The sequence below is a fragment of the Budorcas taxicolor genome, chromosome 6 (genome assembly GCF_023091745.1).
Source record: "Budorcas taxicolor isolate Tak-1 chromosome 6, Takin1.1, whole genome shotgun sequence".
Taxonomy (NCBI): Eukaryota; Metazoa; Chordata; class Mammalia; order Artiodactyla; family Bovidae; genus Budorcas; species Budorcas taxicolor.
This window is the reverse complement of record NC_068915.1, coordinates 99,320,407-99,346,070: the sequence shown is the minus strand read 5'-3', so window position 1 is coordinate 99,346,070 and position 25,664 is coordinate 99,320,407. Positions and strand designations below refer to the sequence as shown.

Genomic DNA, 25,664 nt, shown 5'->3' with positions numbered 1-25,664 from the left:
CCCTTCTGTTTTTCAAAATGTTTCTGTTTCTAACCTCGATTCCTTCTTTCCTTTCCCCGAATACCCCAATTATCTGTATTCTCCACACTACATCTGCTTTCTTTTTCCTAGGAATGGCCCACCCTCATCAGCATCTTCACTCCCACTTGACTTCTTTATATAAATACTTGTCTTTCCTTGTTTGAAAAAGGAAATTTTTACTCAATCCTCCAGTCCTTTCTAGCTGCTATTCTGTGCTTTCACTGGCACTTTCTACAATTACTACCAATTTTTACCTCTCACATTCCTCGGCCTAAACCTCAGCTTCTATGAAGGTCTTTGGCTAAATCCCATGTTCTCCACCTCTTCCTCATTTCTAAATACTAATGACAAAATCTTCTAAGCAATCCCTCCTCCTCTAGCTCTCAAGAGCTCTCTATTTTGGCGTCTTCCTTACATCTCCAGCCTACTGTAAACATGCCCCATAAAATAAAGTAAAAATAAAAATTAAAAAATAAATAAATAAATAAAAGCAAAAAAAAAGTCTCTATTGTTGTTCAGTCACTAAGCCCTGTCCAACTCTTTGCAACCTCCACAGAAGCCAGGCCTCCCTGTCCTTCACTATCTCCTGCTCAAACCCATGTCCTTTGAGTCAGTGATACCACTGAACCATCTTATGCCCTGTTGTCCCCTTCTCCTGCCCTCAGTCTTTCCCAGCATCAGGGTCTTTCCCAATGAATCGGCTCATGACATCAGGTGGCTAAATTACTGGAGCTTTGGCATCAGTCCTCTAGACTTCAGTCCCATTCCCACCACCAACTGGAGCCACTTCCTAGAGAATGCCGTACCTGCCCTACTCAACTCACCCATCTCCCCTCAACTCACCCATCTCCCGCATCACCTGCAAAAACCCTGCAAAACTGCCCATTCCTTTTTGCTTTTTTCTTAAGTCTCTTAAGTTGTGGACCAAAATGTGTCTCCAGCGGGCTCTTTTATTAGTCTTACCCTTGTCTAGGGTCCCATCACCATCATCTAAAATATGCTTCCTGTCTCTCAACCCCTACTTGTCCACTCTTCCTAGACTTAGGACGTGCCCTCATTATTTCATATGTATAGCATTTGCAATACATGCCTATTTGGTTTCTCTGTGGCAGTTCTCTTCCCCTTTCAACACTTTCTCCAGACTGCTGCTAGAATGACAGGCTAATGCCTCTGCAAAAACTTCTCAGTGGCTTCCAGGAGTCCACAGAAGAAAGCTTAACCTCCCTCGCAAGACCCTTAAACTCCCAACCACTGCTTGCAAACTATAGTTTATACTCCAGGACTATCAAACTAAGCTCAGTTCACTGTGCCTAGAATGCTGATTTAAGAAATAGTTCCACGTGCCCTTTGCCTAGAATGCCTTTCCCTGACACCTGTCTACCTAGCAAGTCCCCAGGCATCTTTTAATTCGAAACTCAACCCTCATCTCCTCTTTCAAGCCTTTCCTGTTGTCTCCATATAGTGTCCAGCTATGCCCTCTTTGCTAAGAGCGAAGTAAAGAAGCCTCCTTCAGACATCTATTAAGTCTAATTATGTGTGGCTCCTGGGGGGGTTCCTTGAGGGAGTGGTCTTGCTATCTCTTAAGTATTATTCCAGCATTCAGCAACAGGGAACATTTTCACTTGCTAATGCCCTGGAGCACAGAGCTTTCTCTCAGAATAAGTCTCCAGGTCCTGAAGGAAGAGAAGGTCATGTTAATAACACCACTGTAAAAAGACTACAAAATGGCATGGGAGTGTACAATAACAGCAGAATAGAACACACTTCCTGTACTTCTTTCATTAATTTCGTTAAGGGTTTTCGCCTTTACTGTAACTTGACTAGAGAAGGCACTTAGAAGAGTTTAAATGAACCAAATATTAACCAGCCTCTGATGTGCAGGCTGACTTTATAATGGCCCTTGACCTGGAAATACAGCCGCATTCAAATATACACCCTGATAAGAAAGGAGGAAGAGAGGATAGAGTTCAATGACTCAGAGCCTGCCAAGTCAAAAGTTCCTTGCGATAAACTCTAAAAGGATGCAATATTTTAGACATGGTTTGAAAAATGCTCATCCTTGATGATTTAGAAATCTTAACACAAGTGGTTACACATGGCACCATCTACTCATAGAAAAGAGAACCCAGCTAGCTATGTATTAATGAAAACTAACAGAAACATAGAACATATATTGTGTGCATCATGATCATACATATTCGCATGTTTGTAAATTTATGGATAAATTAAGGTTGACAATAAAACGTAACAGTGCAGCACTTATAAATAAATATGCAGCGTTAACCCACTCACAGTTAGCTAGAGACAACAGTTCTGATGGCTCCAATCAAACCAGAGAAGTAGTTTTCGTTTTAAATGTAGTATTAGGGCATTAAGAAACTAATTACTTCAAAAGTTATTTTATGGATGGCTTCCTAAACATGTTTTTTCTTTTTAAAAGCTTGTTATTTTCTCCCAGTTAAGGAAGTGATCATGGGGAAGCTGGTATTTCCTTGGTTCTAAACTATACCAGTGCTAAAACAAAACAAACCCCAACCTAATTAATTCTATTTTTGGTCTGGTTTCCAAGGCAATTTTCACAAAAACTATTCTCAGCCCACTGTTTTTAGCTTTGTAACATCAACCTTCAGTAGCCAGAAACTGTTATACTTTGTGTAATCCCTTGACACAAGTTCTATCATAGATCACTTTATTCCACCTGCCTCTCAAGGGTCAAGGGAAAAAAAAAGGATCTGTCTTCCCATTGATTTTAAAGTTTCTTTCCTACAATCACTGTTGTGGGATGTGTTCCCACCTAAGTTTTACAACTTTGGTTACCTCAAGTTCATCAGCATCAAGTTTCTGTGGAACCCTCCCCAAATTGGAACTGTGAGTCTCAGTTGTGTCCAACTCTTTGCCACCCTATGGACGCATGTGGCCTCTATCCATGGAATTCTCCAGGCAAGAATACTGGAGTGAGTGGCCATTCCCTTCTCCAGGGGATCTTCCCAACTCAGGGATTGAACCTGGGTCCCCTGCATTGCAGGCAGATTCTTTACCATCTGAGCCACCAGGGAAACCCTTCTCAGCAACTGTACAAACAAGAAAAAAGGGAATCGGGAACAGTTTCTAGTTCTAAGAGGCCACTGACCCGACCTTGAGCAATCGACTTCACTTCTGTAATACAAACTACAGTACCTGCTTCCAAAAAAGAATGCGTCCAGAATTACCTTCCGTGCTTTGAGTTTCTAAGATAAAATGGAATTTAACAGAAGATTTTATAAAACAATCTTATTGCCCGGCCCAATTTCCTAAACGGTCAAGGATAAAAAAAAATTGTAAAACTGGACTCCCCCCCCCCCCCGCCGCCCAAATTTCTACTTGCACCACTGTATTACCAAATAAGCTGAAGTCTGTCTCTTTCCAACTTTTTAAAAAGCATACTAGCATTATATCTACTTATTCTTCAAGGTGAAGTAAAGGCAATCTGTAGAGATGGAAATTTTAAAAGTCCTTATGAATTCACGTTATCAGGTCAGATGAAATCCACTGGTAGAAGTGCATTGTCTGCCGCGGACTCAAAAGAAGCTGGAGGGTCACAATGTAGGAAACTCTCAAACCTCTGAAATCTATCATTCTGAGAAAGGACAGAGGAAACGAAAGTGCTGATGGGGGAGCGCGAGAAGCCAAGCGTCAAGGTACGATGACAGGTTAGAAGGGTAGGTACGTGTCTTAAGTTTAGTCCTAACTCTCCCGAGAAGAGGTGAGGCGCGGCTACTGGAGACGCTGCGAACTCTTAGGGTGGGAGGGACCATCCCGGTTCTAGCGTCGGCCCCAGACCCCGGGGAGGAGGGACTGGAATTGCAGAAAGTAAACTGGAGTCAAGTTGAATCCTGCAGCCGTCCCGGGAGCGGCCGCGGTCAGCCCGAGAAGCGCACCGTCGCTGGGGTCCGGCTCCCACTGAATTTAGCCGGGCGGGAGCGCGGCGCGGCCAGCAGCTTCACTGGACATTCCGCGGGGCCCCACCCTCGCTCCCTCCCTCCCAGGTGTCCCGGCCCCATCGGGACGCAGCCCGGGACGCGGGGGCTCTCCACTTACCTTGTCACTGGTGCTCTCGGTTTCGTGGTCGCCGCCGGCCGCCTCTCCCTCGCGGGGTGGCGCCGCCGCCTCTCCCCCGGGGCCCGGGCCGCCGCCTCCCCGGTGCCTGAGTTCCCACATCTCCGGCTCCAGCGCCCCCGAAATCCGAGCTTGCGCGCGAGGTCTCGAAGTCCCGCCGAGCCGCGGCCACTCACACGCCTCACCGCGCCCCCCCCCCCCCGCACCCCACCTGCAGGCGCCGCTGCCGCCGCCGCCGCCGCCGCGCCGGGTCACCCCCAAAACGGCATCAACGAGCGAGCGCTCGTGGCCGCCTCCAGCGAGCGCGGCGCCGGGGGCCGGCTCGGGGAGCCCGGCCGGAGCGGAGAAGGCGGGGGCGCGGCGGGGGGCGGCCGCTGGTTGCCAGGTGCGCGTCCCCACGCGGAGGCCCAGGTGGGCGGAGGAGAAAGGACCGGGAGGGCAGGAGCAAGCCTGACCCGCTTTGGCGCTCCGCCGGCGCGCCCGCCGCCCGGGCCCTGCCACTCCCCGCCCCGCCCCCCGGCCCCAGGAGTCAGCCGCTCCCGGCCCCCTCCACCTTTCTCCCGGTTCCTGCCTCCTGCAGCCAGGTCACGCGCCGCAGGCCCCACCCCGCCCCGCCCCTCTGCGCTGCACTGCGGTTCCCACAGCCCCGCCTCCCTCGCCGGGGTGACGTCATGGGTCCCGACCCGAGGCTCCGCCCCGGCCTCCTGCGAGCGCGCAGGTGGTGTGGCTCCGAGGCAAGGTGCGGGCTGGAGCGCGCGGGAGGAGCAAGGAGGTGGAGGAGGGTCGAGCTGCTCGCTCGAAAATGAGGGCTGAGAACTTGTGGACTCGCCCCGGAGCCACTGGGGGGCCGGAAGAACTCCTCGAAGGCCGCCAGGTCAGTATTGACCGCGCTCGGCCCCTACCCCTTCTCAGGGCTCTCCGGCCGCGGCAGCTTGACACACCTCGGCGTTCAAACCTCAGAGGTTCAGGAGGCGTCCAGAAGCAGAAACCTGTCGGGCAGGATGAACCCGACGGCTTGGAGGCATTCTGCCCGATCTCACCACCTGCAAAAATGGGAGCTGCGTCGGCCTCACTGGGCGTCCTGGGATGAACTGCTTCTCCAAGGAATTCGAAGACTGAAATCTCTCCAAAAACCACTGCCTAGGGTCTGGAGAGAGAACCAGGACTCTGAAATGCCACCAGGTGCGGTTGCCAACCAGCTAATCTCTAAGCAGTCATGGACCTTGAGCTGCTAAAGTTGGAACAGGAAGGGCACAGGATCCGCCTTAATTCCCTTCCAAATCCTGTTAGAAGGTGATTAGTTTTCTTGACACGTATGTACCACCTGGTCATTACTGACAAGCTGACACATGGGACGAGGGGTAGGGAGGAGACAGGCCATCACACAAACAGGACAGCATTTAGTAGAACACACTTATAGAAGTAAATCAACAATATAAAATCTCTCAAGGTCATTACTGACCCATTGAAAACAAGTTATGTGGTTCTGAAAACTGAATAACAAGCAGAAATAAAAAGTCAAAGTAGGACGCACTGGAAACCAGGGCACAAAGACATTATTTTCCATCATCAAACAGATCTTTAAAGCTCTGAGTTCAGATCGGGTCGTCATATTTTCAAAGGGATAGAGAGGAAAATCAGTCTTCCGGGAAGAGCAAAAATAACAAAAGATATGAGAAAATAAGTCCTTTGAGTCACAGTCATGGTGTGATTATCCTTAAGGAACGGACGACTATAGGGTGACTAGTTTAATCCATTGTTCTTCATTTCTTTGGAGAACCAGAGATGAAGCACTGCCTGATTCTCAGGAACATGAGGTTGAAGAGACTGATGAAGGCAGTGATGGAGTCTCCCATCTGAGGTCTTGTTAAGGAGCCTGAGTTCTAGCTCCACCAATGCCGCTAATTAGGTGTGGCCTTGGATAAGTCATTAAGCCTCAGTGTCCCCAGCTATAAAGTCGATAGTTGGGAGGATGGCTTTTGTGGTCCTTTCCAGCTTACAAATGATTCTACGACTAAAGCCTCTCTGCATCAGATGCCAATCCTTCCTTGCTCCCGTGGCTCAAGAATAGGGGAGCTGATATGGCACCCAAATGGTTTCCTCCTTCCCCTAATCAACCCAAGAGCAATTAAAAATATTTATTTTTGGCTGTGCTGGGTCTTCCTTGCTATGCACGGGCTTTCTCTAGTTGCGGTGAGCAGAAGCTACTCTGTAGTTGCGGAGAACTGGCTTCTCATTGCAGTGGCTTCTTTTATTTCAGCTTGTGGGTTCTAGAGCACAGGCTTAGCAGCTGCGGTGCTCAGATTTAGTTGCCCTGCAGCACGCGGGATCTTTTCAGACCAGGGATCAAACCTATGTCCTCTGCATTGGCACGTGCATTCTTAACCACTGGACCACCAGGGAAGTCCCTACAAGAGCTCCTTTGACTTTGTTCTGCCTTTGCTGCTGGAGAGGGGGAAAAAAAAAATGATGAGAAAGGTAGTGAGAACAGTGGCAGGAGGGAACAATAGCGGGCAGGAGCGCATGCCAGAAGAAACAGTAGTCCCAGACCAGGAAATGTGGGCCCAGGTATTTAGCCTGCCAAAGGAAATGGCAACCCACTCCAGCGTTCTTGCCTGCAAAACCCCATGGACAGAGAAGCCTGGTGGGCTACAGTCCATGGGGTCGCAAAGAGCTGGGCATGACAACGATTGAGCACAGAGTGGTTTACTACTTTATCTCGCCCTTCCTTAAATTCTACTTCCTGTGTTTCAGCACAGATGGTCATTTCTTTCTGTCTTCAGTATACTTATTGCTACTCATTGAGAGCTTACACTGAACCGAGATAGCAGGAACGACTTTCTATTCATCCTCACAGCCCAATCCCTTGCAACAGTGCTGGCCCTCACCCTCATGCAGTCAACACTTTTGTGGAAGAAGTGAGTGAAGAAATGAATGAATAGCAGAGGTGCAGCATAACCAGGGAAAGATATATAGTATTTGCATTTTTTAATAAACAGTCTATATTAGCCTTAGAAAGGTATTCACGTGTCTTTGTTTTTCACTTGATATGAAAAAGATTGATTTTAACATGTATTAAAAGGGGGTTATAGTAATGACTAGTACATTTTTTTATTTTAGGTGTATTATGCTATAGTCTGGAGAAAGCAATGGCACCCTACTCCAGTGGAAAATCAGGCAAGAGTACTGGAGTGGGGTGCCATTGCCTTCTCTGGACGATAGCATAATACACCAACCACACTGGCCTTACTGAGCCCTGTGGTGTCAGACTTCCTCAGTGTCTTTTCATTTTTATCTTTCGTTTTCCTTCATTCAAGGAGCTTACCTTCTCAAAGTTTATTACACTTAATGTTCTGTGGTACAAATTCTGGCATGTAAATATTTCTAAGGTCTCACCTGTTAGTTTTACAAGAGTTTAATCTGCTAAAGGGCATTATGTAAACTCTGAGCACATAGCCTAATCACAGGAGACACTCGGCCAATGTTTCTTGGTTGATTTATAGATTTTCTAGTATGTTGAAATGATTTATAACTCTGAGTGAGGCATTTGCTAGAGGGGGAAGAAAGAGTGCTAACTATTTGTATGATTTTTATGAGATCTTTTACCTTCTCCTCTGCCCAAAGATGAAGGGATCCCTTATCACCCTCTTCCCTGAGTACCCAGAATGTTCCCAGACTGGTAAACATTCCCCTCTTGTGTGGGAATTTGAGCTGCTTTCCACATCAGAGGCACAGAGGCGCCCAACTGGAATGTCCCCGGCTTGCCAGTGTAAGAAGAAATCTTCCTCAGCCAAGGTTTCTGGTTGCTTGGACACCCACACTATAGCTTGTGTCGCTTGATCTGTCTGTCTTTCTCTGTTGCCCTCTGTCGATTCAGTCCGTAAATCAGAGGTAGAAATTTAGTTTTAGCTTTTTAGTTTTATATTGGAGTATAGCCAGTTAACAATGCTGCATCAGTTTCAGATGCATAGCGAAGCGACTCAGCCATACATATGGATGTATTAATAATCTGTCAGTGAAGTGTTAGTTGATTGGTTGTGTCCAACTCTGCAACCCCATGGACTGTGGCCTGCCAGGCTCCTCTGTCCATGAGATTTCCCAGGCAAGGATACTGGAGTGGGTTGCCATTCCCTTCTCCAGGGAATCTTCCTAACCCAGGGATTGAACCCAGGTCTCCAGCATTGCAGGCAGATTCTTTACCATCTGAGCCACCAGTGAAAGTGTAAGTCACTCAGTCATGTCTGACTCCTTGCGGCCCCATGGACTGTATCAGTCAGTTCAGTTCAGTCGCTCAGTCGTGTCTGACTCTTTGTGACCCCATGAATCGCAGCACGCCAGGCCTCCCTGTCCATCACCAGCTCCCAGAGTTCACTCAGACTCACGTCCATTGAGTCAGTGATGCCATCCAGCCATCTCATCCTCGGTCGTCCCCTTCTCCTCCTGCCCCCAGTCCCTCCCAGCATCAGAGTCTTTTCCAATGAGTCAACTCTTCGCATGAGGTGGCCAAAGTACTGGAGCTTCAGCTTTAGCATCATTCCTTCCAAAGAAATCCCAGGGTTGATCTCCTTCAGAATGGACTGCTTGGATCTCCTTGCAGTCCAAGGGACTCTGAAGAGTCTTCTCCAACACCACAGTTCAAAAGCATCAATTCTTCGGCGCTCAGCCATCTTCACAGTCCAACTCTCACGTCCATACATGACTACTGGAAAAGCCATAGCCTTGACTAGACAGACCTTAGTCCATGGAATTCTCCAGGCCAGAATACTGTAGTGAGTAGCCATTCCATTCTTCAGGGGATCTTCCCAACCCAGGGATCAAACCCAGGTCTCCCACATTGCAGGCAGATTCTTTCCCAGCTGAGCCATCAGGGAAGCCCAACAATAGTGTAGTGGGTACACCCAGAAATCAAACTAGGGTCTCCTGCATTGTAAGTGGATTCTTTACCAGCTGAGCTACCAGGAAAGCCCGTCTGAGCCACCAGGGAAACTCCAAATACCTATCAGAGATAGAAATGTATGATTTTAGGCAACCAGAGAAACATTTTGTGGTAAATTATTGAAAGACAACTTATGTATACATCCTTATTTTCAATGAAACTGCAAAGGAAAATAACAGTGTACCATCAATTGCATCTGATTATCACAGGAGCAAGTACAGTTATATAGAAAGAACCAAATCTTATGTACAGGCAACCCCGGTTTCGGGTCTTCCCTGATGGCTTAGCACTAAAGGATCTGCCTGCAATGCAGGAGCCAGGGGAGATGCAGGTTCGATCCCTGGATCAGGAGGATCCCCTTGAGGAGATCATGGCAGCCCACTTCCAGTATCCTTGCCTGGAGAATCCCATGGACAGAGGAGTCTGGTGGGCTACAGTCATCAGTCAGTTAACTTAATTTGTCCATGCCTCAGTGTCCTCATCTATAAAATGAAGATAATAAGGGTGGTAATGTTTTCCTCCTAGCATTCTTATGAAGATTAAACTGGTTACCATACATAAAGACATAGAACGATGCTTGGTCCTAATGAAGCACTCTACAGGTGTTACCCATTATTGCCATTTATATGATTAAAAGCTGTGTTTCTTGAGGAAAGCAATATTCAGCTTTTAAACTCACTAAAGCTGCAACACCCCAGAGGACTTTGAAGAAAAAGGGATATGTTGGCATTGCTTTGGTAAGGTGGGTACAAATTATGAAATGGGGTAGGGCAACTTTGCAAATAAGTACAAGAAAATCATCAGTCTATCAAATTAACTAATTTTTGTTACAGTAAAACTAATGAAATTGGCATTTCCTATTATTAACTGGAATCAATTTACTACCACGTAATGTGCATATGTATTATGACTGAAGAATTCCTTCCATTTCTAGTTTCTCCACTGAATCATAGTAACTGAGCAAAGTATATTTTGGTGATTTAACTCCTTTGTAAAACAGGCAGTATATTCCTTCTATGACTTCGTAAATTACATTCTAAAAGAGTGGGTGTATGTGTGCTTTTGATACTGCATGATTCAACTATTTTTTAATTGTTGAACATGGCCGGATTTGGGTTTCCCAGGTGGTACTAGTGGTAAAGAACATGCCTGCCAACACAGAAGACACAAGAGAGGCTGGTTCAATCCCTAGGTGGAGAAGATTTCCTGGAGAAGGAAATGGTAACCCACTCAAGTATTCTTCCCTGGAGAATCCCAAGGATAGAGGAGCCTGGTGGGCTATAGTCCATAGGGTTGCAAAGAGCTGGACACGACTGAAGAGACTTAGCATTCATGGTTGGATTTATATCCTTTTTGGAAATGGTCATTTAGAGAAGTGAAAGACATTGGTAACTGTCCTTAGAAAAGCTAAATCACTGATTTGCTGCAAATTGTATCAATTCTCTCTGCTCAATTAATTGCTGAAATCCAGAAGTATCAGTCAAGGTTCTTAGATGCAAGTCTGGCTGACTTAGGAAGACAAAGAATTTGTTGAGGGATAATGAGGAACTCACAGAACTCTTTGGAAAGCTGGGCGACCCAGAATAGAAAACTGGTAGGAACAAAGGATGCCAAGCAGCAGCTAGGACCGTAGTCAAAACCGAACCAGCCACCTATGGCCAACATTGCTAGACCCACTGGGGCAAACCATCACAGCCTGCACCATCACTGTGGGGGCACTCGCCACTGGGTCCCATTGTCCCATAGCTGACCCTTTCCACTTGTGTTTTACTTACAAACTCTTGTTTAGTTAAACTTTACAATAGGAATCATTTCTTTATAATATGCAATAATAGCCATAAGATCTCTTTGTGAAAAAGACTTACTGATCAGAGAAATAAAAGCAATACAATTCCTGTTTGTTGCAAGCCATATCAAATACCATGTCTCCTTTAAGAAACTCTTGTAATTTATATTTTAACTGCTCTAAAATCATAGTGTGTCTTATAGTCAATAAGAATAATAAGTAATTAGAAAATGCTGTTTTATATTTTAATTGACCACTGTATTTTTCTTAGCAGTACACAAAATAATGGTGAATTTTTTAAATGATGGCTTAATTGAGGCAATGAAGTACAACACTTTAAAGATTGACTCTTGTTGGTTAGGAAGATCACATATCCTGGATTTTTCCAGATCCTCCCAAATTGCATGTGTTTCTTTCAGTAAAGAGTATTTATCAAACATATAACCATGTATAATAATGCTTTTAATATTTTATTTTTATTTTATTTATTTATTTTTGGCTGGGTGGTGTGGCATGTGGGATCTTAGTTCCCAGCGCAGGGATCAAACCTGTGCCACCTGCATTAGAAGCATGGATTCATAACCACTGGACCACCAGAGAAGTCCCATGATAATGGTTTTCAACATCCAAAAAATCTTTTCCATATCTTTATGTTCTCATAGCAAAAAACAAAAAGACACATTTTGCTAGACTTTATAAAGCCTAGTTTTTGGCTTAGAAAATATCATCAGCAGGCATGTTTCAGAGATTATTTCATTCAGTTCAGTTCAATCACTCGGTCATGTCTGACTCTTTGCCAGCCCATGGACTGCAGCATGCCAGGCTTCCCTGTCCATCACCAACTCCTGGAGCTTACTCAAATTCATGTCCACCTAGCCATGAGTCATGAGTCATGATGCCAGCATCTATTTTATTCCTGCATATTACAAAAGACTTCTAAAATTATATGTATTTTTAGTACCACCTACTGTCTGTCTACTGGTTCCAAATCAGGAAAGGAGTACATCAAGGTTGTATATTGTCACCCTGCTTATTTAACTGACATGCAGAGTACATCATGCAAAATGCCAGGCTGGATGAAGCACAAGCTGGAATCAAGATTGCCAGGAGAAATATCAATAACCTCAGATATGCAGATGACACCACCCTTATGGCAGAAAGCAAAGAGGAACTGAAAAGCCTCTTGATGAAAGTGAAAGAGGAGAATGAAAAAGTTGGCTTAAAGCTCAACATTCAGAAAACGAAGATCATGGCATTTGGTCCCATGACTTCATGGCAAATAGATGGAAAACAATGGAAACAGTAAGAGATTTTAGTTTGGGGGGCTCTAAAATCACTGCAGATGGTGATTGCAGCCATGAAATTAAAAGATGCTTGCTCCTTGGAAGAAAACCTATGACCAATCTAGACAACATATTAAAAAGCAGAGACATTACTTTGTCAACAAAGGTCCATCTAGTCAAGGCTATGGTTTTTCTAGTAGTCATGTCTGGATGTGAGAGTTGGACTATATAGAAAGCTGAGTGCCAAAGAACTGATGCTTCTGAACTGTGGTGTTGGAGAAAACTCTTGAGTCCCTTGGACTGCAAGGAGATCCAACCAGTCAATCCTAAAGGAAATCAGTCCTGAATATTCACTGGAAGGACTGATGTTGAAGCTGAAACTTCAATACTTTGGCCACCTTATGCAAAGAACTGACTCATTTGAAAAGACCCTGATGCTGGGGAAGATTGAAAGCGGGAGGAGAAGGAGACAACAGAGGATGAGGTGGTTGGATGGCATCACCAACTCGATGGACATGAGTTTGAGTAAGCTCTGGAAGTTGGTGATGGACAGGGAAGCTTGGTGTGCTGCAGTCCATGGGGTCGCAAAGAGTTGGACAAGACTGAGCAACTGAACTCAGCTGAACTGTCTGTTGACCCTCTTTGCTCACAGTTTGATTTACAAAAAATATTTTTATCATATATTAAGAGATTTAATTGATTTGCTTCCCAAATTAATAGCCTAAATTATTATGGAAAGTAAATCAGTCTCATCCATCCTCTTAACAATAATTAATGCCTTGATCATTTAGTATCATTTTCTGTATTTAACTGGGATGGGTTGATGTATGGGAGTGGGGAGGGGCTGTGGCCTTCACTGTGCCCTTCAGGCAGTTGAGAACAGCCTAGAGTAGGAAATTGATTAGAGTATCTTCGGGTGCACCAGAAGAGGTTGCTAACCTAATATGCTTAAGAAGGACCTGTGTTTCTGCTTTTCTCAATAAACCTGGCTTCAGCAACACACCACTCAGATTATTGTACTGCCTTGTTTAGGGAACAAATGCCAAAATGCCTTACTAACTGATTCTGCCAAGATGTTTCCAGTCTCTTTGAGGAGGAGTTAGTGGTACAATGAAAACATTTTATGCAAGGACACTGAGATTTTTAAAAGGAAAGACTTTCAATTACCTTACTTGCAAAGCAGCTTTAGACAGGCTGGTCATTTGGCACACTTGTCAGGAGAATGAATGAAAAGTATCACTCTGTGTAAATATGGATTAAATAAATCATTGAAAACTATGCAATCATTAACATAGATTAGCAAGGAGGTTTATACATGTTTCAAAACACCAAGAAAATTAATATACCAATGTCAGGAAAAACTGACAAAGCTTCAGAAATGAGCAAGTCTCTGGCTGTTCTTGTAATAGGCATTAGGTATTACCTAGCAGTCCTGCTGAGGATTATCTGATACTAAAGAGGGATGCACCTTTGACTGTTGTCTTTGGCCAGGCCTCATGGCAAAAGTATCACATAGACTGGGTGGCTTATAGAAAACAGAAATTTACTTCTTGCAGTTTTGGAGGCTGGAAGTCCAAGATAGGGTGCCAACGTGGTCAAGTTCTTGAGAGCACCCTCTCTCATGTTGTAGACTGCTGACTTCCCCTTGTATCCTCACATAGGAAAGAGCAGAGAGAAAAAACCAGCTCTAGCATGACTCTTACAAGGTCACTGATCCAATTCATAAGGACGCCACCCTCCTGCCATCTCATTCTAATTACCTCCCAAACGCCTCACTTCCTAATACTATCACACTGAGGGTAGAGGTTCAGCATATGAATTTGTGTGTTGAGGGGACACACAAACATTCAGTCTATAGCAACTGTCTTTGATCCAATTAAGCTATTTTACAGCTCTGTAGGGATGAAAGTTAATTCATGGAAAACTAATAACTATACTCATGGTTCTTGTTCTTGGTAATCTAAGTGAATTTTGTTCGATAGAGAAGTCCAACTCTCTAACTGATGTCTGGTGGCTAGAAGCTTAGGGAAGTTGAGTGATGTAGTTCCAGTCCAAACCCAAAGGCCTGAGAACCTGGGGAGCCAGTGGTGTAAATCCCCATCTGAGTAGGAAGGCCCAACGACTAGGGGTGTGGATGACCAAGGGCAGGAGGAGATGGCTGTCCTAGCTCAAGCAAGAGAACAAACTCACTCATCCTCCACTATTTTTCCCTATTGGATGGCGCCTACCCACACCGATCAGGGCAATCTTCTTTACAGATTGAAATGCCAATCTCTTCTGGAAACACCCTCTCAGACACACTGAGAAATAATGTTTTACCAGCTGTCTGGGCATTCCTTAGCCCAGTTAAGTTGCCACTTAAAATTAACCATCACAGTGGTACAGCTAGGACCCAACCAAGGTCTCACTCTTAATCGAAGAGTTTGTTAGGACTACTTCTGTTTTCTCCTGTGGTCCATCTTCAGCTACCTGCTACTCAGGTAGTCTCCTTAGCCTTCCCTTGCAGCTCTTTACCTCCCCATCATCACCGTATTTATCCCTTCCCCTCTGTTTCTTTTTATGCAGTACAATTTGGCTGTGTCTTAGTTGTCTCAGTGGTATTTCCTACTCCCACTGTTTAAAAGATGAAAAGCCTTTATCCTGAAGATGACAAGTAAAAGATCCTCCAATTATCAACCAATATTCATCCTCCTAGGAAAGGTGGTTGGAAGTGTGTGTATGAGGCAGGAAGGTAATTTTAAATAATAAATAATTTTGTTTTTCTATCAGATATGTATTTGGAAATTAATTTTGGGATGTGGATTCAATCCCTGGTTGGGGAACTAAGATCCCACATTCCTTGGGACAACTAAGCCTGCATGCTCTAGAGCCTATTTGCCACAACTAAGACCCAACAAAGGCAAATAAATTAAGTAATTTTAAAAAGAAATAAACTGGTTTTGTTTTTCAAAGATTTTTACTTCTCCTTTCCTGGTTTTTGGTAGGTTGCTCAGTGCTATGGTGATTGACTTGATATGAAGGCTGATAGAAATGGACGTGTCAAGGATGACTACAAGGTTTTAACAGTGCGGATGACTAGAGAATGGTTGTCTTTGCAAAAGCAGGGAGACTGGGAAAAGCAACTACTTCCTCCATAACCCTAATGGATATTAGTAGTAGGTGGGAAATGAGAATTTTATTTTGGACATGTACATTTTGAGACAATAGTAATACTCTGAAGTAAAACATTAAGGTAGTAGAAGTTGCATATGAGTGTGATATAAGTGGAAGATCAAAAATTGAAGGTAAAAGACTTAGGAATTGCCAGCATGGAGGCGGGGGCTGGAGCAGAGAAACTGCAGAGATTCTCTCACAGAATATGTACAAAGGTGATTGAGGAAGGCAGGGCAAAGGGAAAGAATGCAGAAACATCTAGCAAAGAAAGGACAAAGAGGTAAGAAGAGAATCAGAATGTTACAGCATTCCAGAAGTCAAATAAGGAAAACATTCAACAAAACAGTATCAAACATTATGAGCTTTTAATAATGGCATGCATTATTTCAGCTGAAATTCTCACTAATCGTATGATTGACTTACTGTTATTAGACCTCTTCTCATTAAGGAGGAAACTGACTTAGGAAGCTCACATAATTTGTCTGAAGTCATAGAGCTGGTGGTCAAATCAAGACCAGGAGGACCCTAAAAATCCAAGTTCTTACACACTGCTGTACAGAATGCATTGAGAATCCAGAGTTTTTATGTAACTGTTTAATCCTCATTGTGTACCAGCTTATTATTTTATATGCCTATATAAAATACAGGCATCCTGTATTTTATCTGGCAATTGTACCAGTCTATGAATTCAGATCATCTTTTTTGGACTTGGAAATTCAAATTAATTCATCCCAGTCATTCATAGTATGAAATGAGAAATGGTACAAAACGCTGCATCTGAAGTCTGTTCCATTTGAACTCACCTGGAGATATTTATAAACCATACTTCCTGAGTATTCAGGAAGTCTTTTATATACTTACTGAATTCTCCACACTCTTCAGCTCTACTGTCTCCAAATAAAATATAGAGAAGGGTCACGTAACTTATCAAAAACCCCATGGTTGATAAGTAATGGAGTTAGGATTTGAAATCTGTCAGTCTATTCCCAAGTTTACATAAAAAAAGGTTAAGCAGGGTGGGGGAGCCATTATTCCATTTCAGCAGTTAAGGAAAATCAACTCCTTTATCACTTTGCAATATATTTCATGGGATGAAATTTTGAAACCACTGTCTTAGCCTATATCACCTGTCTCCTTTGCATGGTACCCACCTTGCAGGCTGAGCCTCTCAGGAATCCTAACATCCCCCATTCCATGGGATGCTGCTACTTCCTCTCCTTTTTGTTCTCAGTCACTGCAGGGAACTTGAAGTTCCTGAAGAGCCCAGTAGTTTCAGTTGAGTCAGATTTTAGTTGCAATTATAAAACAGGTGACTGTTCTAATGTAAAAATATTCATCACATAGGTATTATTTACTTTTAAAAACTCCATTTCTTTTCTTTCTGATCAAAACCCGGACAAATATTAAATAAAATTTTTCCACCACCTCTTAAGCTAGTGTTTCTCTTCACTCACATGAATGGATAGGGTAGCAGTGGTTCAAGTGAAATTTTATGTACTTATTACGAGCAGAAGGTGTGTGTGTGTATGTGTCTGTGTACATGTGCTCAGTTGTGTCCGACCCTTTGCAGGCCCATGGACTATAGCCCACCAGGCTCCTCTGTCCATGGAATTTTCCAGGCAGGAATACTGGAGTGGGTTGCCAGGTTCTGCTCCAAGGAATCTTCCCAACCCAGGGATCAAACCCATGTCTCCTGCAATGGCAGGCAGATTCTTTACTACTAGTGCCACGAAAGTAGGGTAGCCAGATTTAACAAATGAACATACAGGATGCTCATTTGAATTTGAATTTCAGGTAAACAACAAATAAAAAAAATTTAGTGTAACATACTGAAAGGAAATAGTCCCTGCATATCTGAAACTGAAATTTAACTAGGCATCCTGTATTTTATCTGGCAATTGTACCAGACTATGAATTCAGATCATCTTTTTTGGACTTGGAAATTCAAATTAATTCATCCCAGTAACTCATAGTATGAAATGAGAAATGGTGCAAAATGCTGCATCTGAAGTCGGTTCCATTTGAACTCACCTGGAGATATTTATAAACCATACTTCCTGAGTGCTCAGAGGCTGTGGGCAAAGACGCCCACGTTCCTCAGACAATGGCGCAAGGAGGCATAGCTAACACAGAATGAAATTTTATTTGTGCTATAATTTGAATCTGAGTGACTTTCAGCTCTCTGGTTTCACAGCAAATTTGAGCATTCACTGGCTCAATCTAGCTAATTGAAAATTAGAGTCAGTTCTGCAATTTTCAAATTTCTTTAAATCAAATGAAAATAATTTGTAGTTCCTCCAGAGCGTCTCCTTTTTAGTCCTAAGCATCTGGTTTAAGTCTTGAGGTATCCTAAATTTTCTACTGCATTACCCACTTTCTCACTTCCTGTATACTATGCTAACTTTGTGTGTGGGTGCTAAGTTGCTTCCATTGTGTCCAGCTCTTTGTGAGCCTATGGACTGTAGCCCACCAGGCTCCACTGTCCGTGGGATTATTGAGGCAAGAATACTGGAGTGGGCGTTGCCATGTTCTCCTCCAGAGAATCTTCCTGACCCAGGGATTGACCCACATCTCTTTTATCTCCTGCATTGACAGGTGGGTTCTTTACCACTAGTGCCACCTGGGAAGCCCTTATTAACATCAAGCCATTTTAATTATCTATAAAACAATATCCAATCAGAAAGAAATGTGATTACAGAGGATCAGCCAAGATGGCAGCATAGAAAGACCCTGAGTGAACCTCTTCTCATGGGCAAACAGAAATTGCAACTATTCACAGAACAATCATCAGTGAAAAAGACTGGAGCTTGCCAGAAAAGACTTTTTACAACTGAAGATAAAAAGAAGGAACCACAAGATAGGTGGGATGAGTTGAGGTATAGTCAAGCCCCACACCTCTAGGTGGGTGATCTACAAACAGGAGAATAGTTACAACTGCAGAGATTCTCTCCAAGGAGGGAGGGGTCTAATCCCACATCGGGTTCCCTGGCCTGAGGGTCCTGTGCCAAGATGAGACCCAGAATGTTTGGCTTTGAAGGCCAGCAGGACTTGCTTTCAGGAGACCCAGAGGGCTGTGGGACATAGAAACACCATTCTATTTTGGGGGGAAGTTTTTTCCTTATAATTTATTTTTAATTGGAAGATAATTGCTTTACAATATTGAATTGGTTTCTGCCATGTATCAACATGAATCAGCCATAGGTATACATATGACCCCTCCGCCTTGTAGCTTCCTCCCACCTCCCACCCCCTCTCTCCCTCCTAGGTTGGCACAGAGCATGGGGTTTGACCTCCCTGTGTCATACAGTGATATATTTCACATATGGTAGTGTATATGTTGCAGAGAAGGCAATGGCACCCCACTCCAGTACTCTTGCCTGGAAAATCCCATGGACAGAGGAGTCTGGAAGGCTGTAGTCCATGGCGTCGCAGAGGGTCGGACACGACTGAGCAACTTCACTTTCCCTTTTCACTTTCATGCGTTGGAGAAGGAAATGGCAACCCACTCCGGTGTTCTTGCCTGGAGAATCCCAGGGATGGGGGAGCCTGGTGGGCTGCCGTCTATGGGGTCACACAGAGTTGCACACGACTGAAGCAACTTAGCAGCAGCAGCAGCAGCAGCAGTGTATATGTTTCCATGCTAGTCTCTCCATTCGCCCCACCCTCTCCTATCCCCGCTGTGTCCACAGTCTGTTCTATCTTCGTCTCCATTGTTGCCCTGCAAATTGGTTCATTAGTACCATCCTTCTAGATTCCATTTGTTGTTGTTGTTCAGTTGCTAGGTTGTGTCTTGACCCTTTGTGACACCATGGACTGCAGCACACCAGGCTTCCTTGTCCTTCACTATCTCCCAGAGTTTGCTCAAACCCATGTCCATTGAGTTGGAGATGCCTTCCAATCATTTCATCCTCAATTGCCCCCTTCTCCTCCTGCCCTCAGTCTTTATCAGCCGCAGGGTCTTTTCCCATGGAGTCAGCTCTTCACATCAGGTGGCCAAAGTATTGGATTCCATATATGTGCATTAATATATAATATTTGAGAAACATCTCTCTTTAAAGGGCACAAAATCTCACATGCCCTGGGGCCCAGGGCAGAAGTAGTAATTTGAAAAGAACCTGGGTCAGACTTACCAGATAATTTTGACGAGTCTCCAAGAGAAGCAAGAGGCAACTGGAGCTCACTCTGGGGACACAGACACTGAAGAAGCCATTATTGAGAGTTTGCTCTCCCACGTGGACCCTGGGGCTGGTCAACATCATTCTGGAATACTCCCTTTAGCTTACTGATCTTGGGACCCAGCCCAACTCCACACCCAGTACTGGAATACCTCAGGCCAAGCAACTAATAAGCAACTCACAGCCCTCCAGAAGAGACTGCCTTAAAACTCCCTGAGCCCACAGCTTCCCACAGACACAGCCGTGCCAACCAGAGGGTCCAGGACCTGACCCACACACTGGTATGAAGGCACTGGACTCGGGACCCCTAGGGCCCTGCAGCCAGAGACCCTGCAACCCAGCTCCACCGACAGGTGGGCAGGCATCAGCCCCCAAATACCAAGCGCCAACTACCATAAAGCCTGTCCTCACCTCCGGGACAGCCTAATCCACCAGCAGGCAGACACCAGCACCAAGACAACAGTCCCACAGCCTGCAGGCCCAGCCCATCAATCAGCAGGCCAGCATTACCAAATGATATGATCAAGAGATCAATGTGAGAAAAAGATATAACAATTATAAATACAAATGCATCCAACATAGAATCACCTAAATGCGTAAGCAAATACTAACAGACATAAAGGAGAAAGTGACAATAACACAATAATAGTAGGGGACATTAATACCCTACTACATCGATGAACAAATCATCCAGACAGAAAGTCAGTAAGGAAGCAATGGCCTGAAATGACACAGGCCAAATGGATTAATAGATCTATGTAGAAGATTCCATCCAAAAGCAGCAGAATATACATATTTTTTCAAATGTACGTGGATCATTCTCCAGGACAGATCACATGCTACTCATGCTAAGCCACAAAACAAACCTCAGTAAATTTAAGAAAATTGAAATCATATCAAGTATTTCTTCCAACCACAACACTATGAGACTAGAAATCAATTACAAGAAAAAATGCAGAAAATACAAGCACATGTGCCACTAAACAACTGATGGATCACTGAAGAAATAAAAAAGGAAGTAAATGAATACCTGGAGACAAATGAAAATGAAAACAAAATATCCAAAAGCTATGTGGAACAGAAAAAGCAATTCTAAGAGGAAAGTTTAGAGTAAACAAGCTGACCTCAGGAAACAAGAAAAATCTCAAATAAATAGCCTTATACCTAAAAGAACTAGAAAAAGAAGAACAAAGTGCAAAGTTAGTAAAAGGAAAGAAATCATAAAGATCAGAGCAGAAACAAGTAAAATAGAGACTAAAATCAACAGTAAAATCAATGAAACTTAAGAGCTGATTCTTTGAAAAGATAAATAAGATTGATAAACTTTTAGCCAGACTCATCAAGAAAAAAAAAGACTCAAAATTAGAAATGAAAAAGAAGTTACAATGGATCATTAGAGACTACTATGAACTACAATATGCCAATAAAATGGACAACCTAGAAATGAACAAATTCCTAGACATGTACAATATCCCAGGATTGAACCAGGAAGAAGATACGAACAGCCCAATTACCAGAAGTGAAATTGAATCAGTAATTGAAGAAATTTCTAACAAACCAAAGGCCAGAACCAGATGGTATCACAGGTGATTTCCACCAAACAATTAGTGAAGAGTTAACACTTAACCTTCTCAAAGTATTCTAAAAAACTGCAGAGGAAGGAACATTTCCACACTCATTCCCCAAGACCAGCATCACCCTGATGCCAAAATCAGACATAGATATCACACAAGAAAGAAAATTATAGGCCAATATCATTTTTGCACCTATGAACAAAGTTCCCTGACTTAACGTTCTGTTTGCTGACTCAATAAAGTGTCAGCAAACTGAATCCCACAGAATGTTAAAAGGATCATACACCATGATCAAGTGGGATTTATCCCAGGGCTGCAAGGATGGTTGAATATCCACAAATAAAGGCTGTAACACAAATGTTAATGCAACACATTAACAAATTAAAGGATAACAGTCACATGATCATCTCAATAGATGCAGCTTTTGACAACACTCAACATCCATTTATGATAAAAATTATCCACGGAGTGAGTTGTCAATAGTTCTAGACTTGTCCTGGCAAAGTCAGTGTCAGAGTGTAGTAGGCAGTGGTGGAGGCAATGGAAGGAGGGAACTGGGAGATGGCGAGGTGAGAAGGAGAGGGGACCTGCCAATTAAGCTATTTTGGGGAACTGGCTATGGCAAGGCCATGTTATCCATCGGGTTGGAGCCTGGGCTTCCCAGGCTGGCTGTCCTAATTTGTAATTCTGGCTCTTTCACTTTAAACCCGACGTGTGAATAGCTGTAAGCCAACTATTTGATCTCTCCATAAGCCTGTTTCCTCACCTGTAAAACTGAACAAGTAACACTATACACTTCACAAGGTTGGTGCAAAATTTATAAAAGAGTGAATACTTTCTATTTTCATTAGTTTTGATGACAAGTTATTCTAATTAGCAATTTTATTCAGCCATTCCAGCTACTGAAAACCATTGGCTCAGCTAGGCAAGGAAAAAAGAGGCTTTTTTGTGTGTGTTTTGTTTGTTTTGGTCATGCTGCATGACTTGTGGGATCTTAGTTCCCCGACCAGGAATTGAACTCAGGGCCATGTCAGCGAAAGCACCAAATCCTAACTGCTGGAACACCAAATGTTATTTTATATTTTGCTCAAGAAGTGTTATTTTTAATTATAGCTAGTAGAACATTGGAGAAGGCAATGGCAACCCACTCCAATACTCTTGCCTGGAAAATCCCATGGATGGAGGAGCCTGTTAGGCTGCGGTCCATGGGGTCATTAAGAGTTGGACGCAACTGAGTGACTTCACTTTCCCTTTTCACTTTCATGCGTTGGAGAAGGAAATGGCAACCCACTCCAGTGCTCTTGCCTGGAGAATCCCGGGGATGGGAGAGCCTGGTGGGCTGCCATCTATGGGGTCGCACAGAGTTGGACACGACTGAAGCGGCTTAGCAGCAGCAGCAGCAGCAGAACATTACCACTTAAACATGTTTTTCCTGTTTTCATAGACTGCTTACCATGCTGAAAATTATTTGCTGCTCTGAAATAGCCTTAAGCACAAATAGTGTCTCTTTCTAGGAGGAAGTTGAAAGCGGGTAATGACAGCCTAACTTCTCCAAGCTTATTTCAATATGTTAATCAGGAAAAGATTTCTTTGTTTTGCAATTCAAAGGAAAACACTGAACCCAGAGTATCAGCTTTCTGTGCAAAGGGGAAACAAAAATAAGAATTGCAGGGCTGTGAAGTTCTGGCTTTCACTATCCTGCTGGCTTCTTCAGACACACCCAGGAATGATCTTAAAGATAATTATCTAAACCAAGACTCAAAGCCCAGAAATCAGCATGCCTCCAGAGCAACTAACAGCCTGAGTTATTGATTTCATGTTGTTAGAATAATTACCTTTATTTATTTATTTTTTCTGGCCAAAACTAAAGTGAATTATATGAGGTTTGGGTTGGTTTGTTTATTAACTCTTACCCTTTAAAATGGCTGTATTATTTTTCCAGGTTTTGAATTTCTCTGAAATCTTGCTTTAAACTTTAAATTGTTACTGATCTTTTGGCATATTCTCTTTGGATGTATGTGTATACACACATACACATGAGCACAGTCAGCCCTCCTTATCTGCAGGTTTTGTATGCACAGTTTCCATCAACCATGTATTGAAAATATTTAAAAATATTAAATATTTTAAAAATCCAGAAAGTTCCAAAAAACAAAACTTGAATTTGCTGCATGCCTGGCAACTATTTATATAGCATTTACCTTGTATTACATATTATAAGTAATCTAGAGATGGTTGAGAAAGTATATGGAAAGATATGCAGAGGTAATATACAAATACTTTGGTATCCACAGAGGGTCTTGGAATCCATCCTCCAAAAATACTGAGGAACAGCTACACACACACACATACTCACACACAAACACACATACACAAGTATCTCTGTATACAGCATTTTAGTCTTTTTTTTCCCTTCACTTAATAGTATAAGCATTTCCCAAGCATAACTTTTAAGGCCTGAATTACCCAGGAGTTTCTTCTTCTAGTTCTACCTTTTTGTGGAGCAGACTCTCCAACAGCTGGCTTAAGATGGCAGTGCCACACCTGTGACTAGGCTCTGGGAGTCTGGGGGTACCTACTCCTTGCTGGTTTCCCAGCATGTCTACTACACTGCCATCCTAAGGGGCATTTAGCCTCATACAACCTCAAGCCTGGATGGCTTAGCTATTTAATCTGAATCTTCCAAGTCCCCCATGCCTACCCACTCCACTGTTTAGGATGTCCATTTCTACAGCCAGACCTTCTTGAGGGATGAGGGAAATAGAGAAAGGGGATGCCAGCCAAGTTTCTGTTTTCATAATGTGAAGGTTCTTTAGCTCAATGTGGAATTGCCAATGATCCTACTCTGCTTTGATGTAAAATAGATAACCAGTCCATTGCCTCTTCCAGCTGTCCTCTGAATCCCTCCCACACCACGTGATGAACGCCAAAGCAGGGTTTAGGGTTTCCCATCCATGTGATAAGCGAGGGGGGAATATCAGTAAGTGGGTACCTTAGCTACCTTCCCTGGGGCTTTTCCCTGGGGGCTCAGACAGTAAAGAATCTGCCAGCAATGCAGGAGACCTGGCTTCAATCCCTGGGTCAGGAAGCTCCCCTGAAGAAGGGAATGGCTACCCACTGCAGTATTCTTGCCCGGAAAATTCCATGGACAGAGGAGCCTGATGGGCTACAGTCCATGGCGTTGCAAAGAGTCAGACATGACTGAGTGACTGACAAACACATGAAGTGGGTACCACTTATTGAGAGTCTGAAATTGGCGAGATACTACACTCAAAGCTCTACCTGCATTCTCTATGAAAAAAAAAAAATATATATATATATATATATTTAATTTAAAAATTTTTGACTGTGCCACACAGCATGTAGGATCTTAGTTACCTGGCCAGAGATGGAACCTGCACCCCCTGCAGGGAAAAAGTGGAGTCTTAACCCCTGGACCACCAGGAAAGTCCTCCTATATTCTCTTTTACTTCTTATAATGACAGCACTAGATATTTTCAATATTTTACATGTTTCTAAGCTAAGCTTCTGAAGAAGTAAGTGGCAACCCACTCCAGTATTCTTGCCTGGAGAATCCCATGGACAGAGGAGCCTAGCAGGCTACAGTACATGGGGTCACAAGAGTTGGACACAACTTAGAGACTAAACCACCACCACCACCACCAAGTTAAGCTTCAGAGAAGATAAGGATAGAAATCTGTCAAAGACTAAATGTGCATTCATCACCAAAACTAGGGTTTGAACATAGGTCTACTCTGTATTAAGATTTCTTTCTTTCCATAGTGATGATCTGAGTCCCAACATACGGCAATATTTCAGCATCCTATCAAGTTAATATATTTCACTGAATGCAAGGACCCTTCTTATATGTCTCATAGTATTTATTTTTGAATACTACACACTGTTCTGCATCTTTTCTTTTTTGTTGTTTAACAATATACCTTGGAACTCTTTGGATATGAGGATACATCAATGCATTTCATAATTTTTATGTTGAATAGCATTCCGGTTTTCATTGAATAACAATTTTTATGATTCTTAGTTGTACACAACAGAATTTCCTCTGGATGATTTCAACATAAGAGCACAGTTTAAGAAATCTCTGGGACAATCAGAAAGCCATTATCTGAGGCTCTGCAACCAGCAGTATGACCCCTGAAAAGCTGCTAGGAATTCCTGTGCATTGTAGGCCTTGAAGACTGGTGGTCGTCATCATTGTCTGATCAACTAGAGGCCCCTGAAGGTCAATATCTTTTTTTCTCTTGATTTGGTCAGCTTCCCTAGAGAGAAATTCTTCAATTTTCTGTCTAAGGATTTATTGCTCATGCTCAGGAAGCCATATGGAGGTTGCGGTGGAGGGGAGTGAATTTGGAAGTCTCACTTTTGAGGAATTGATTGCTACAGTTGCCTCAGTTCAGTCCTTCACCACCAGTTTCAGCTCCATGTAATGTTACTGAATCCAAGCTCATACTGCTCACTGCATGACAGCTCAATAAATTAAGGGACAAGGAATTCCTTGTTGGAGCAAGGGATAGCAACTTTATTTGGAGGGTGAGTGGACCGAGAAGATGGTTCACTAGGTGTCCCAAAGAACCGTCTTACTCAGGTTAGAATTCAGAGTTGTTTTATACTAAAAAGAAA

The 25,664-nt window shown here is 43.4% G+C and overlaps 1 protein-coding gene across 1 annotated transcript in view; it reads right to left on the bottom strand.

Annotated features, from left to right (window-relative positions):
- CDS1 (CDP-diacylglycerol synthase 1) overlaps window positions 1-4,218 on the bottom strand; it is a 72,715-nt gene extending 68,497 nt beyond the window's left edge. The window contains exon 1 of the mRNA XM_052642124.1: window positions 4,099-4,218. Within this exon, the coding sequence (XP_052498084.1) occupies window positions 4,099-4,218 (120 nt within the window). The remainder of the gene's footprint in view (window positions 1-4,098) is intronic.
- Window positions 4,219-25,664: the final 21,446 nt, after the last annotated feature.